The 17,001-nt window shown below is 37.6% G+C and overlaps 1 protein-coding gene across 2 annotated transcripts; it reads left to right on the top strand.

The window, feature by feature from the left end:
- Window positions 1-269: 269 nt before the first annotated feature.
- On the top strand, window positions 270-8,847 carry LOC149831520 (putative NAD(P)H dehydrogenase (quinone) FQR1-like 2). Of its 2 annotated transcripts, none has more exons than XM_090013938.1 (4): window positions 270-386; window positions 511-1,595; window positions 3,220-3,579; window positions 8,286-8,847. In XM_090013938.1, exons 2-4 carry the CDS (start codon window positions 1,396-1,398, stop codon window positions 8,512-8,514), a joined length of 789 nt encoding a protein of 262 aa, XP_089870064.1. In that variant the 5' UTR covers window positions 270-386; window positions 511-1,395; the 3' UTR covers window positions 8,515-8,847. The 2 variants fall into 2 exon arrangements, with proteins under 2 accessions (XP_089870064.1, XP_089870063.1); XM_090013937.1 differs by having other exon boundaries at window positions 281-386; window positions 506-1,595.
- Window positions 8,848-17,001: the final 8,154 nt, after the last annotated feature.

The raw sequence follows: 17,001 nt of genomic DNA, 5'->3' as shown, positions 1-17,001 counted from the left end.
ATATCTCTAATTTCTTCTTATATTTCTATATATTTTCTTATATACATATACTTTCATGAGGAAAAAACTTTCAATTCACCGGGATATTTAATTTCCTGTGCCGAGAAAATTCCGGTAACGAAATTGTGCTGTTCATTATGGATCGGATCAGGGAGATAATCCGATCCACTGGTGGAGAGTGTTCACTGACTTTACTGGAAGAGGGAGTGAAGGCAATCCCAGCGCACAGAAAAAAGTATAAATACGGAGAGGAAGGTGATCATACGGTCAAAGTCAGCATACTTAAAGACGATAAAGGGCTCCGCAGAGGATCATCCTCATCTCGAAGTGCGAATCCTTCTCTCTCTCTGTTCCTTCTGCAGAATAGTACGGATCGAGGGCCTGCGGTAAGCGTGATTCCGACACCCGACTCAAATTTCCCTAATTTTCGGTAATTTTTTCTTCATTCTTTGCTAAAGAACAAGATCTCGTGGTTAAAATCGCGTTTTTTTTCCTTGTTTTGAAGTGTAGTAGGCGGGAATTCGGTAGGAAGCGGGGTTTGTGCGCGAGAAGACTCTGTTTGAGAGAAACGGGGGTCGATGAAATGAGAGTTTTTGAGGTAATTTGAAGGGAATTTCGCGATCTTGGGGTGGAAATGTGGTTTGCTGAGTAGCGACGAGGTTTCTCGCGTGGAGAATCGGTTTTTTCAGTTGAGAGAATCGGTAAATTTCGAAGGAAATGGGGGTTTTGAGAGAAGTAGTGTGTGGTTTTTGGATTGATCTTTGAGGAAAAGGGAGATTTTTGAGCTAAATCGTGAAGAGATTCTCGATCTGGAAGGGGAGTGGCGGTTTCACTGTTTCGGCTTGAACGAGCCGTATTCCACGGGGAAAACTCGGGATTTTTTAGAAGAACGGCTCGGATATTAGAAAGAAAGCAGTTTTGGCGACGGAGTGGGTAGGTATTTTAACCGAATTCTTCGAAGCAACTAAGGATCTTGATTCTTGAGTGAAACGAACTGGTTTCGACGTGAATTCCCAATCTACGAGGTCTGGACTAAGGGAAGGAGATCGGACCGGGTTAGGGAGACGACTCCAACGGGCTTTCTCTGTGGGAATCTTTCCGAAACGGTTCTTGATTGTATGAAGCAACGTCGAAGCTCGGATCGGAAACCCCAAAGACGAAAAACTCAATTTCTGCAAAGATCTTTCCAGAGTAAAGGCCGAGAATTTCTGGAAATTGAGTTAGAACGTTCCCAAGGAAGAGACTGAAGGACAAGATTAGGGTTACTGAAATTGTAGGTTCGCAAATCCAAACAGATAAGATAACAAGAGAACTTATTGAGGAAGAATTAGGGTTTCTGTAGCATAGGAAGAACACACGCTTTGAATCTCCAGTTGGGGTATGCGTGTTTTCTGAATGGGGAAAGGAGGAGGATGCGTTCCGAGCAAGAAACGCTTTCCGACGGTTGTTTCTGAAGGGGCTCAGCACTCTGCAAGAGAAGCCCCGTTCGAAACAAGAAGCCCTAGCGCACCTGCTGCTGAAGAAGTCACCACCGCCTTCGAAGATGCGTCCTCTTCGCCCCTTGTCAATGCTCGGAAGCTGAAGATCTTCATAGTGTAAGCTCTCTTCCTACTCTTGATAGTCCAAAGCAAAGGAGTGGAGAAGAACTTGGTTACTTCCCTTCGCTTCATTTGGCTCTTTAAGATGAAAAAAATGAAATTCTAGAACCATTCACGTGACTACAGTAACTCTGTTTACCCCACCGGGGTCCTTTTATTGTGTTGATTGCTTTTTTTTATTACCAAGTGCTTCTTTCTTAGACGGCTTTTCCCTTTCTCTTTTCTCGTGCAAAATGTCCGTTTCAATTTTTGATGTGTTTGCTTTGCATAGTTATGCTGCGTTGAGATCTTGATTTGTTGTTTCATTATATAAATTGTTGGTTTTGACTAAGGTTGCCACCAAAGGAAGTGGGATGGAGAAGCGATGCGGGAAGCAAAGGCAAATAACAAGGGATTTATAATTACATATAAAGGGGGAAGTGAAAGTTAAAAGGATGCATTTAAGAAGTGTATTAAGAAATTCTATTAGAATTGCGTACAATTTTAGGAAATATATCATCCTTTAAAACTTAATATTCAATTTAATAAAAATAGTGTTGTTATTATAATAATCACGACTCACAATTATGTAAGTGTTGTTTTTTTATCAAAAATCTGATTCTCATCCCGAAAATCTGATGTCTTTAGAATTGTGTTTCTCATGACAAGGGAATCGAGCTTTAGAAGCAGTTAGTTTCCGGCTTCTAAAGTGGCTTCTCAATATAGGTAGAAGCTTTTGATAACCACGGTTTTGACTGTCTTGTTCCATCTTGTTGTTTCATTTTATGATTTATCTTTTTTTTTTTTTTTGTTTTTTTCTACTATTTCTTGTGTAAACCAATTTACTTATTGTTCATTAGATGATGTATTTAGATTTTTCTCTTTTTTGCTTTTTCTAATAATTTTTCTGGTCTAAACCAATTTACATACAAAATAAGTTATATTGGGATTTCAGTATTCTTATTATTGTATGAAATTTTTCTGTGTTCTTATTTTTTTGTTCCAGAAAGAAACTGTACCCGTCCCAAAGATCTGGTCGCACTGGCTCAGCCTGCCATACCTACGGTTGTCGTGTAAAACTCTGAGGCTAGGACCCCTGCCCCCCGGGGCCTATGCTATGCATTCCCATGGGAATCAAACCTTGACTGCCCGTCTAGCAGCCAAGGCCCCACCCCACTACGCCAACCCCCCTTGGGGCATTGCAGTTGCACATTATATCCATGTTGCCAAGTAAATGTTTCATTTTTGAGACGCAGGCACTAACATATGGGTTGGCCAAATTTTTTCTTTTTCTAGTATTTTCTGGTGTAAATCTGTTTACAAACGGAACCACCCTTAAGCAAACTGGAATTGTGATGCTCTTATCAATGTATGGAATGATTTTGAGCTTTTCTTTTCCTAGTTGTGCCTTATATCCATATTGCGAAGTAAATCTTATTGTTTGAAATGACTAGCACTAATAAGTTAGCAGTCATTCTTGGCAAGTTGTCTGTCATCCTTTTGTATTTTTCTTTCTGACTTGATCAGGAACCAGATGGTATTTGAATTTTAGTAATTGAGTCCTATGGTTCAAGTTCCTTCTATACCTCCTTAAGCCTCCTCCTTTTTGTCTTCTTGGTGATTGTTTTTTGTTTCATGCCAGGTTCTATTCCATGTATGGCCATGTGGAGCAGTTAGCAAGAAGGGTGAAGAAAGGTGTGGATGGAATTGAAGGTGTTGAAGGGATTTTATTTCGTGTTCCAGAAACACTGCCTCCTGAGGTCTTAGAGCAGATGAAAGTACCTGTAAGAGCTAATGACATCCCTATTATAAGTGCAGCAGAATTGGTTGCTGCTGATGGGATACTGTTCGGGTTTCCAACCAGGTATGGGTGCATGGCTGCACAAATGAAGGCTTTCTTTGATTCAACAGGTCAATTGTGGCAAGAGCAGAAGCTGGCAGGGAAACCAGCGGGATTCTTTGTCAGCACTGGTACACAAGGCGGTGGACAAGAAACTACTGCGTAAGCCTCTCTCTCCATTCATAGTTTCTTTACACTGGTGGGCTACAAGCATCCTTTCTGGCTGCATATAGAAACATGCACAGTTCATGCATGCACCCATATAAGTAGTTTTAAGTGTCAACTTTTGGACTTGGTATCGATTGTTAACTGGCACTGAAATGCTGATATATGCATATGTTTTAAATATGCATATATCAGCATTTCAGTGCCAGTTGGCAATTGATACCAAGTCCAAAAGTTAACACTTAAACGTGAGACCAGTGTTGTGAAAAGCGTTGAGGCGTAGCGAGGCGCTCAACCAAAAACCGAGGCGAGGCGTAAGCCTTGAGGCGTAAAGCGTAAGCCTCAAAAATTTTTTTTGAAAACTTTTAAAAAATTATAAAAAAATATCTAAAAATACAAATAAATAAAGAAATGCGTTATTGATGAAATTGACAACCAATAAGAAATAGAAAATGTCAAATAAGTACTAAAAAATATAAGATTAACATATAAAAGTAACTAAAACCTGATTACATAACTAAAAAATATATGAGATTAGCCTACAAAAGTTAAAATATATGGGATTAACCTATAAAAGTTAAAATATATGAGATTATTCTAAAAAATATGAGATTAACATATAAAAGTAACTAAAAAATTGATTACATAACTGGAAAATATATGAGATTAACTAAAAGAAATTAAAATATATGAGATTATTCTAAAAAATATGAGATTAACGTATAAAACCAAACATCAAACCATGATAGTATATCATACACCTAACATCAAACCATGGCAGTAGAAGTAAATTTAGCCACAAACAACTTAGTTATTGTATTGTGGAATAATTAAAGATTGATAAAATTGATTAAATACTTAGTATCAAGAGCATTTACATTATTATGCCATAAAATAAGTTTGTTTGCATGTGCACACAGTGTTCTGGCCAATGAATGGAAACTCTAAATAAAGTAAAGTAAAAGGGTAAAGAAGACATGAGAGGGATCCCCAACATGAAAAGAGATCTGATATTTTTTTATGACATAAGAAGCGAACCAATACAATTAGCCAGAATCCTATATATTCCCAAACCTATACCATGTGCTTGAAGTTAGACTATTGGATTTGATTCCTGAATTAGTTATACTTGTCAAATTATGTGTTGAAAACTACGTTTCTATAAGCTAAGTAACCAGTGAAACTATGGTTCTCTTTACTGATCCAACTGTGATTTGCATCTTTTTATGAGACAGCGTGCAAAATACAACACTCCCAGTGTGGATGCTATTGAGAAAGCAAGAACAGTTCCAACTGTTACAGTTGTATAAACTGCAGTGAAACAACCGTGACACTTTCATTAACGTGACACCCTTTTCTAAGATCTAGTTATTTAACTAATCCTAGGGATGATGTTTCTATATATATACCTATATATCCATTATTTTTGTAGAATAAGATTTAAGTCTGAGCAGCAAATTGGCCTATTGTTGGCCCATCTTTAAATTCTTGTATAATAGTCTACTGCACTTCTAATCTTACTAAAAGTGAATCTAACTTATTGCTTATGACTTGAATAGTAAATTCCAGGACAAACTAATTAAAGTTGAACGATTAAACCTATACAAAGATTCTCACAAAGCACATATGAACAGACACACCACAGGGAGCACTTTGGAGTGGAGATAATAATAGATCGATAAGAGAATCCTGGTATTAATTCTGTGTAAAAAGGTGAATGTGGATATGATGAACATATAAGTGATCACTTTATTGAAGGGGAAAAGTGGGCATGAAAATCAATTATATAATTTCCTTCTTCGATAGGCATGTATCTATGGATTATATATAGAGAGATTCAGATGGCATATGCTAGCTGTTGGAGAGTATAATTTGCTAATGACATAGGATAAAGTTAATTACCCACTTAGTTCTTAATTTCATAAGGGGGTTTACTGTTTTCATACAACTTGCAAAAGATTGGTGTTTGAGTTGGACTCCCACTGCATAAAAGTTAGAAAAAGTTGGAGAGAAAATTCAATAGGACAAAACCAGTGTTATTAAAAGCCTCACCTTGAGGCGCGCCTCGCTCTGAGGCGTACGCCTCAAGGCGTATGAGGCGTGCGCCTCAGGGCTTTTGCGCCTTATGCCTGCGCCTCAAGGCACAAAGCCCCTCGCCTTGAGGCGAGGCGCGCTTTTTGCGCCTTGAGGCGCGTTTTTAATAACATTGCGTGAGACATGACGGTTGTGTATTTGGATTTGATTACAACATATTTCAATTACAAAATCAATTATTTGAGAATGTTGATGTATCACTTCACAAGTAAATTACAAATAAATAAGAACCTTTAAATAAGGGAATGACAACCCTGGCTAGAATGAGCAAGATTATAGGTGCAGGGTTTAATGAAAATTTATTGATTTCCCCAGATCATCTGTATGATATACATGATCTTCTGTAAATGAGACATTTCATATATAACCATTCAGCAAATAATGTTGGCTTGGACTTCTTTTCTGTGTAAATAAGTAGCATGCTGTTATGCATATTATCATGTGCTTATAAGTTCTCATGTTGTATCAGTGGACTTCCAAATTTACTTTTTGCACTCCATAATAATTTTTTGCTTTACTTTCTGTAAGACCTAACCTTGATTAGGCTAAGGCTTGATTATCCCAAGTAGGAAACATGGTGCAAAGTGTACAAATAGGTGCTATGGGTGAAAATCTGCCCAAACACTCAAGATCTACTGAATGGTAGGAAAATTGTGCTTTACTTGTAAAGCCAACTCCATGTAGTGGAGATAAGGCTTCTTGGTATGATGTTGCCTCCACATGGTCTAAATTGACCTAAACTTTGACTGTGCTTATTTATCTGTTAAGGTTGGTTGGTCCACTAGTCGATCTGGCTGAATATGCTTCAGCAATCTGGCTCCAGATGTGCCCAGCCTCTTCGGCCTATTTTCTGATGTGTAGACTTGTCACTTCGACCTTTGGGCCTCATCCCCTTTTGTAGGATCTTCACTTGACTGTATTTTATGATAGCTTGTGATAAGGTTAGGCTGTGTGGGGACTAAAAGGGGTGGCCAAGCTGCTTTTTGTGGAAAAATATGTGTGTGTACGTGCATGTGTTTGTGTACACATATGCGTGCACGCGCAGACTCACACATTAGCATGCATTAGCACCTCTGGATAAATATAGAGATTGCAGGACTTTGGTAATGTAGTCGTGGACAATACAGTACTTATATTTTCTCTTCATGAAAATTGATGTCATTTCTGAAAGCATGACCTTTTTGAGTTCCAAAAATGAGTATGACCCACCTTACTGTGCACTCAAGATGATGTGAAGCCAGAGTGGGAAGCTTGTGATTTTGACCTACTTAAGTGGGTACTAACTAGTAGTTTCATAAGGTGAAAGATAAGTCTGGTGATTGTAGGACATTGTGTAATGTAGTCATAAACAAAACTAACCATTCAAGTTAAGGATGAGCATCTTGATGCTAGAACTGTGCTAATGTAGTCAAGGACAAAGCAGTAGTTAAGTAAGCATAATCTACCTCATTTTGAGAATTAGAGGAAATTCCCCATGTCCTGCTATGATTGTTTCTTTTATGCCTTATTATGAAGCATCCCTTTCTTACTCAGTTGTTATGAGGTAGTCTTCCAGATTAATGTTTTCCATGTCCTTACAAAATTTTATTTTTATTCATTTTTTACTGGTTTCCTTATTTGGGTTAGTTTTCACTCAAGGAATGAAAATTTGATAGGAGGATCTTTCCTTAGCTTCAGTATTCCATCTCCTTTTTTCAGTGTTCTGAAACTTCTAAGAAAATAAGAACTGATACAGTTAATATATGTATTTTAGTCTGTTTTGCTTGCCCCTGATTTTCTTGGTTTTATTTGAGTTCTAAAAATTTTGTGGTAAAAATGTTGGTGATAACTACAAATTGGTGGAAATCAAGTTGAGATAGCCTTCATATTGGGAATGCTATCTCATCATTTTCATGATTGTGATATGCCAGAATGCCAATACCAAAAAGGTTAACTGTTTGGTAGCTTGTGACAGTAATACAGCAGATAGAATGATGAGCAAGACAATGTCCTGCAACTGCCTAGAAGTGCTATGCCATTTTCACTGGCACTTGTTGCTAGTTTTGGCACCATTTTGCATGGTAAAACATGCTTTAAAATACAGGACTAAAGAACATGATAAGCAATGCTCTTGTTTCATTCATGATTTTGAGTCTTGTTGAGTTTTGATTGCTTGAGAAATTTTACACTGGTCAGAATGTATGACAGTAGTGTTTCTGATTTTTCAAATAGTTGATGTTAGATTATCTTTATGTGGTTTATGTCTAGATGTACTTGAAAGTGAAGTTATTGAATATGTAATTCATTTGATATAAAATTCTCCACACCATACTACCAAACTCCACTAGGAAAAGGATTGGTACTGAAAAATATATTTTACTCCACAAAAGAGCACATCAATCCTCCTCCAATATTAGTGTATTTGCTTTGCTAATACCTTGTCCGGTAATGTAAAAACATGTCATTTTACGTCTTGTTTGATATAAAGTCCTTGCTAATGAGCTCTCTGGTTGATTTTGATTTTGATGCATTCTGGTATCCTGTTTCCCTCATCTCTATTCATGACCATTGTTTCTGAATTCCCTATTTATGTACACTACTGACCTCTGATAAAACAATGACGTGTTTAGTTGGACTGCTATCACACAATTATGTCACCATGGGATGCTCTTCGTTCCAATTGGATACACTTTCGGTGCCGGGATGTTCAAGATGGACAGTGTCCGTGGTGGTTCTCCTTACGGTGCAGGCGTGTTTGCTGGTGATGGCACCAGGGAGGCAAGTGAAACCGAGCTAGGGCTAGCAGAGCACCAAGGTAAATACATGGCTGGAGTGGTAAAGAGACTTGCATTAGCTTGAGCACAGCAAAAGGTCAGTTCCTTCCACCCGGCATTGGAGTGATCATGCTACTGTGCAAGTCACCTAAATGGACCAAAGCGATGATTCACAGACTGTCATGTCAGAACGAATCTTCTACAATATTTGCAATACTTCAGATGGGAACATTTCTCAGACTATGAAGATTATTTATGTGTTGGCGTCATTAGGCAATGTTTTGTCTTCCATTTTTTTCCCCTTATATTCAGTTTCATTTGCTCCCTTAGTTCAGTTTGTGATTTGATTTATTCCCTTGTCCAATTGTTTAGACCGTTGTATCTGACTGTTGTCTATGATTCTTTTGTTGTGTGAAAACGTCTCTCTCTCTCTCTCTCTATATATATATATATATATGGGTTGCTCCCAATTGCATCCAAATCCACCTGGAGTAAGGGCTATGGCTTGTTTCCAATACTCAGCAGCTTGATCGAACCAAGCCTCCACAATTTCAGAATCTCCCTGTTGGATGGCCTCTTCTCCTGGGACTGAATAGGTAGGTCAATTCCTTCCCTTAGAACCATACTTAAGAGTTTCCTGCCTCATACAGCTCAGCAGTCAACTCTTTTTTTGGTGTTGCATCTTAATCTATTGCATCTAGCTGAATGAGATTTATCGCAGATCCATCCCATTTTTCTCAGATTAGCCAAATCAAATAACCTGAAGAGGCCACTCTCCGAAGAAGGAAGCATAGATATCTTCCTCTCCTGCTAGAGTTTTCTGAAAGTTGACTATCTTAGTTTCTTCTAAAAATTTACATAGAATCTTTGAAAAAAACTTTCTTCCCTAAGAAAAAAGGACCGATTCTCTTTGGGATATGACACTGCAGTGACTGCACTGCTCAATACCTTAGTGATCAATTTTATTACATAAGTTGATTTTCAACTTTTATCTCATATTATGACATACATAATTAAGTAGGTTTTATTGTATCGGCCAAAAACTTCAACAATTGATCTTTACGTGCTTCTTCTATCAATTAGATCTTTTATCCATACAATCTGGTATATGGTCATATATTATGAAGTCTGTTTTTTTGCTATACCTTATACAAATTGTTCCCCTTTGAACAATGGATATTTTGAAACCCTATTTATTTTATTTGTTTCTTCTTAAATCTCCTAGTACTAGCAATAGGAGATTTTAATAGTAGCGGATTTAATATTTTTTCCTTCTTTCTATTTCTATAATAGAGATAGCCGCACGTAATGGCAGATCACGACCATATTATTAGAAGATTGTGGTAAGAATGGATTTTGTTCTAGTGCTAAAAAATAATATTCCAAAGCCTTTGTACGTTCTCTGTCGCTTGTATGTATAAGGCATATATTATAGAGTATATAACTTCGATCTTAGGGATCATTTTCTGGTCGCATATGCATAATTTTCTTTATATTGAGCTGGCATTTGTTACGGTCGTTCATTCCATTTCAAGAATCTTTATTCATCTCATACGAATCCTCCTTTCTGTGCATAGTAATAACAAAGAGAATCCAACAAAAAAAGATTGAAATATTTTACTTATGAACTGATAAGGGCTAGTGTTTTTCTAAGAATTCTCTAACCAACCTTTGAGTAAGAGGTTTTTTCTTAATACCAAATATGTTGGTATTTCTTAGATAGAAGTGGTTACTCTAACAATTTCTTTGTTTTCAATGCCCATATTTTTAGGAATTAGTTACTTCAACGATCTTTGATGGTCATACGGGTATCCAAAGTACACAAACAGGGTGGATGTTTTTGTCCTAACCATTCTTCATAGCCTGGATCCCGATAAGAAGGGGGAATTATATAGGGATGGCAGTGGACAGGGGGAAAGCAGGGCCCTGCCCCGCCTTGCCCCGTTTGGACCGGGATGAAGGGTATGAAACGGGGATGGAGGCGGGGATGAAGGTTAAAATCCATCCCCGTTCGGGGATGGAGGCGGGGATTGACGTACACTTTTCCCCGCCCCGTCCCTGCCACTTTTCCCCGCAATAGCCCCGCCCCGCCCCGCCTCATCCCCGTTTGAACCGGGGATGGAGGACATAAAACAGGGATGAAGGCAGGGGTGGAGGTTAAAATCCATCCCCATCCGGGGATGGAGGTTCTAATCTTGAGGTGGGGCGGGGGTGGAGACCTTGTTCCCCGCCCCGCCCCACCCCACTGCCATCCCTAGAATTATATAATAAAGTTTTTGTGTTGTATAAGTGTAGTGATTCTTTCCCTATGCCACCTATTTGTACTAGTACAGTAGGATTGACATGCAATATATAACCTATAGGTGTAACTTTACCTTCACCAAGAGTAGGTTTTTTACCAATATTTTTCTTTCAATATCAAATTGTCTCTTTTTTGTAAAAAAAAATAGAGTGGTAACTAAGAAAGGAATCAAATTATACGATCTCTATAATAGGTAAATCCTGAAATTGTCAAAATTATTCATAATAAGATATTAGCTACAATTGAAGAAGTTTTTATCAATAAAATTTCTATTTATCCGAGATCTAGGCATAGTTTGCAATCCATTTTATAATTCTTCTCATTACCCTTCACATGTAAATGATCCCGCAACAAAGGAATTGTATGATACAAAATAACATAAAAAGACTAATAACTAATTATCAAATCAAAAAATGTAGATCTTTTACTGAGTCCCTTTAAGTACAAATCAACAAGTTGGATTTTTAATTCCAATCTAGTATATCAATGAATGAGATTAGTTATTTAATCCAAATGCAAGAATCAAAGAATTTTTTCTATGGATTCTAATACTAATATTAATAAACAATAACCCATCCCATAATAACCCTTTTTTTTCCCATTATGATAATAAATTTTTTGAATAAGTATTCCATGATAAAAATGGGGTAAGATGGGAAGTACACTCAGCTTCAACCTTCCTCCAAGGGATACCACCCTTCAAGCTTCCAGCAAGGGATGCCACTCTGGCAGTGGACCGGGGGACAACGGGGCTCCGCCCCGCCTCGCCCCATTTGGACCGGGGATGAAGGGCATGAAACGGGGATGGAGGCGGGGATGAAGGTTAAAATCTAGCCCTGTGCGGGGGATGGAGGCGGGGATGGACTTACGTTTTTCCCCGCCCCATCCCCGTCCCAATCCCCGCCCCATCCCCGTCCCAATCCCTGTTCCGCCCCATCCCCAATCATTTAAGGGATGACTATAGACTAAGGGGAAACGAGGTCCCTCCCCGCCTCACCTCCGTTTGAACCGGGGATGGAGGACATGAAACCGGGATGGAGGCCTGGGTGGAGGTTAAAATCCATCCCCGTGCAGGGTTGGAGGCGGGGATGAAGGTTCGGATTTTGAAACGGGGTGGGGGGTGGAGACCTTGTCCCCCGCCCCCGCCCTGGTCCACTGCCATCCCTACACTCGTGGGTTTGAAACTTCTTTTTTTTTTTTTTAATGAAAGGCAGACCTTACCAGTTATACAACTATACCATTAGGTTTTGAACCTGGGCTGCTCTTACCGGACAAGCGGAGCCCCCACTGGTTGGCTTTCAAACTTGTGACGTTTCATCAACTTGGTGACATTTACAAGTGCTCCTACCAGATGAGCTGAGCCTTCGTGGGCAATCAACTTTCTCTAGTGAATCTAACCCAAAGATGCATTCAACAAGGTTGGCTTGATAATGATTGTATCTTATATTGTATCATTCAGACGTTAAAACATGTTTCTCTAGGTCGTCAAATTTTAGTACATTATGAGCATCGGCCTTTTTACTAAAAACAAAACTTGCTTATATGACACAATCACATGATGGAAAAACATGTTTTTAAATAAACAAATCATGACGAAATAAGGCCTATAAAAAAATCATGTTGATTACTTATATAAGTAGATTAAAAAAAATGAAAAACATGGTGTTTTTACTAGATTGTATATGTTGCCAACCGTGGGAAATATTGCCTTTATGTGTGTGTGTGTTAGGGGTGTCAATGGGTCGGGTTTACTCGGACCCAACTTGGACCAAACTCTATAGGGTTCGGGTATGGTGACAAATAAGAAGACCCAATTAAGACCTGAGTCCGGACTCGAAGGTCTGATTAATACATGAACTCGGGTATGGTTTGTGAAACTTTATACCAGACCTGGGCCCAACCCGAGTTCCGATTAAGACCCACAAATTTTCAATGTAAAAATGATAAAAAATATTATTTTACCGGGTATGGTTCAAGTCTGGTTCATGTAGTTTTTATTGGGTCTGAGTATGGTTTCTCTTACAGTAGACCCAATTAGACTTGGATCTGAACCCAATACCATACCCAAAAATCTGGTCCAAGTCTGGTTTCACCTGAGTCGGAACCAAACCCTAGCCGTTGACACCCCTAGTGTGTGCACGGGCACATGGTGCTTCTTCGGTCAAGGTTTGAGGTTCCAATATACTTGCTTATAAAAAAAAAATAGTGATAGCATTGAAATAATTAAATTAATAAATAATGAAGAATGCTCATTCTTCGTCATCAGCTAAAATGCCCTTTACAAAACGTTTCCTTCTTTTTTGTGTGAAAACTCCGTAAATAAATCGAGAATGAAGCCCCTGAAGGCATTTTTTGCTATTATTTGTTTTTTATAATCATCATAGTTGCTCATGTATCCAGCAGGGTGATTGAGAAGGCGTTGTGCTGGCGCAGAGGTGTTTGTAGTTTTTGAAGGTGTGCCACGTAAGACAAGGTCTCATCAATGCACCTGATAAATTCACATAATTACGGGCTTGTCTTTAAAAAAAAAATATTAATTTTACAGCTTCAAGGATCCCTTGCAAGTAGGGCTGGTAAACGAGCTGAACAAACCGAACAGGGCATGTTCAGGCTTGACTCATTTACCAATGAATTAAGCTCGAGCTCGACTCATCCTTGAATGAGACGAGCCGAACACGAGCTGGCTCGTGTAAAAATATTTCATGTCATTTATACATAGTATATATATTTTTATATATTATACTTGAAAATATATATAACTTTTTATAAATTACATTAACAGTCTATGTTTTAAGTATATATTTTTTCATTCATTCTTCTTTTTTGTTATATATTTTATGCATTCTTCAATTTATATATTATACAAAATATATATATATATATATTATCGAGCCAAGCTGAACACCTTGAGCTCAACATGTTTAAGCTAAACGAGCTGCTCGTGGCTCAGCTCACCAACTATAAGAACCAATCATCAACGAGTTCATGACAAGTCAAACCGAGCCGAGTCATGAGTTGTTCTGTTCGTTTACCAGCCCTACTTGCAATGTCTCTAGCCGGTGGATAAGGAAGGCTCTAGTGTTTGAGATTGTTTTGAAAACTTTCTTCCTTTGGATGCATGCTCATGGAGTTTAAAGATGCTAAAAGTGCAGTTTTAAGGGGCGTTTGATTGTGCACACACAACTGTGTAATATAATTCTATTTGAATATTGACGACAAGACATTGAGTTATCTTCGGGTGAGGGGTAAGCTTGCAAAGTATTAAGCTGCGACCTTAAGGGTATGTTTGAAGGCTTGTCTAGGGTTGGATGAAATGAACAAAAAGAATGGAACAAAACATTGGTTATGTTCGTTCTGTAATGACTGTTCCAAGTCCAAGTACACAAATGCTATGTTCAAAATGTTCGTTGTTTGATGACGATGTGCGGACAACTTTGGACAATCATGGATAATGGTTCAAATTACTTCATTTTAGATCGTATGACCCAATCCGTCTAACATTTTACATGTTTTAACAAGTTTATTATGGTTTTTTGCCTGAATATAGATTAAATTACGAAATTATATCTAAAATCATGAATTTTTTATTTTTGCCCCAAATATGGATCTCAATTGAGTTTTTTGCCTCATATGAATTTTTTCTCCAAATAAGGATCTCAAATAGGATTTTGCCCTGAATATGGATCTTGAATTGAATTTTTGCCTCGAATATTAAAATGTGTCTAAGATTTAGGCTAATAAAAAAAATAAATTAATGTTGTTTAAGATGGTTTCAACACAAACACTTAATTTGAATCTTGTGCAAAAGGTTGTTATGATACAAGTAAAAGAAGCTAGAAAAGGAAAAAGACCAACGTAGACTTGTATGGAGGCACTAAAAAATGATATGAATAGAGAAATAAGATCCGCGAAGCTAACCTCATGTAGCTGGGATAAAGCTTGACGAGATGATGAATATTTTTGCAAGATTTTTTCTCACTGTAAGATCTTCTCTCGGGGTAAAAATTTTGGTACCAACATGTGTGACATTGCTCAAACCAGGTGACCCAGAAGGATGTGTGAACTTGTTTGCTGAAACACTATCAATTATGACCAATTTTTATATAAAAAAACATAAACTTTTTCACAACATTCATGGCTGATATTATATAAAAGAACATTAATCCTAAAATCTTATACACGAGAGGTAGAACAGTTATGAATCTCCCTAACAAAAAGGTCTGCAGTAGGCAACGGCGCTTCAAGGACAAATATCCAAACACAACTCGATATCATGAAAAACTCTAAAAACATGACCAACCCGGATATTGCAGTGATACTGTCATGAGATTTACCAAGAGAAGTATTACCTTTTACTTAACAAGGACTTGTTAGCTAAATACATTGTTCTCCGTTACAAATACCAGAAACACGTGCATTCCCAAACACACTTGAGACTGACACTGCAGGAGAACAAGGAGTATGCAGTTTGAAATAAAGTTACTAAGCTTATGGCCTGAAGGATAAATGCTTGTGCATCATCTACAATTTGCCATCATGGAACTGATAGAATATGATGCAAAAGGGGGTTACGTGAACGGGTAACCATAAGTCATGGGTTAGTGGGTATGCGTTAGAGACGTTTTAGAATCCACGATTGTGTTGTGGTTCTTAAACTTAAAAAGTAAGTTATGTAATTCATAAGTTATAAATGGGTCATGAGTAGTGGCTATTAATGAGGAAGTGACAGTTATAGGTTTACCTTTTTAGCTATAAATAGAGGTCTTGGAGGTTCTACGAGAAGTGTAATCTCTCACCTTTTGCTTTTACTTTGTGTTAAAGATTTTTAATATTTTACTTCATTGTTAAGTTAATATTTTATATTGTTGCTGCATATATATTTGCTTTATTCCAACAGGAACCACCATTTCGTCTCCTTTGACGATTTACCATTGCGGCAGTTCTTGACATAGCGGTCGTCGACCCCCAAAGCGTTTCTATGTAGAAAATGAGAAACCTTACAGTTAAGAAAGAAAAAAAATACTGGGACTTTTATGACTAGAGAAAACAATTTAGTAGAACCTTTGCAAGGGAACTTGAGAGCATGGAAAGAATGTTGATACAGATGGAACTCACAGTCATGGCCGGAGACCACCAATCATACATAATATCTTATTAACAAAAATATTTATTTTATTACTACAATCCACATAAAACATCTACATGTACTTTTACCAAATTATAAAATCCGCAAAACAAAACATGAAATGCCGGAAAAACCTGTACATAGGTTTGATTCCAGTGATTCAAATTCCAGTTCCTATTAAAAAGAGGATGCAGATCACATCCATGGTGCCAGTTCCATAAAAAAAAACAAGTTTGCTAAGTCATTTGTACATACAAACAATTGTAGCAAACTTTAACCCGGCATATAATACACTAACAAATCAAATGACAGCACCTATAAGTAATCAATGCAAGCACCCAGAACTACCAGCAAAACTGGTAAGTAGGCGATTTGAAAAAATTGTTCCACGGAATTGTAATATCCAACATATTGACAATAGCAGAGATCGTTCCATCAAGTTAACATGAGCTTTTTCATTGTCAGAAATGGAGCAGGCAGATAGTGTCAGCTCTTCAGTCCTAATGTCTTATATGACTCAAATCAGACTAACATCATGTAAGATTAATCTTGAAGATCCGTGATTTGACTTCAATTCTTGAATTAAATCTTGCCGTTTTTCAGTGAACAATCTCACCTTCATTAAAAGAAGCACAAAAAAAAGGCTGATCATTTGTGGGTTAACGAATATAACATACTAAAATTCATCAGTTTTTAATATCAGAACAAAAGAAATGGAGTACTAAATAGAGTAAAAGACCGAAAAGTGCACAAAAATGAGGCATCTGATGCAGGTAACTACAACCAATGAGCGGTCATTGTTACGAGTATGGCCTGCTTATCAGTACACAGAACAAGCTATCAAATGGGGTCAAACCACATTGGCGGGTGACTATGTCACATGGATACTCCATTTTGACTCCTGCTCTGTATCCCCTTATATACAAAATTACAAATCATATTAGAAAATTCATAAAAATTGCCGTATCCCCGTATCCGCAGCTGTATCCATGGACAGCTAAAATGTAGGACATTTAACCAGAATATAATGAATGCTCATCATCGGCTATTATTCAGCCTTCCACTTATTCACCATTATCCCTTGTTTTTTTTTGTAATATATGAAATTACAAGTTATAACTATACCTCAAAAAAAAAACATACAC

The sequence above is a fragment of the Nuphar pumila genome, chromosome 7 (genome assembly GCF_984573655.1).
Source record: "Nuphar pumila chromosome 7, dmNupPumi1.hap1.1, whole genome shotgun sequence".
NCBI classification, from domain to species: Eukaryota; Viridiplantae; Streptophyta; class Magnoliopsida; order Nymphaeales; family Nymphaeaceae; genus Nuphar; species Nuphar pumila.
Note: the sequence above shows the minus strand (reverse complement) of the source record. Positions and strands in the feature narration are given on the sequence as shown.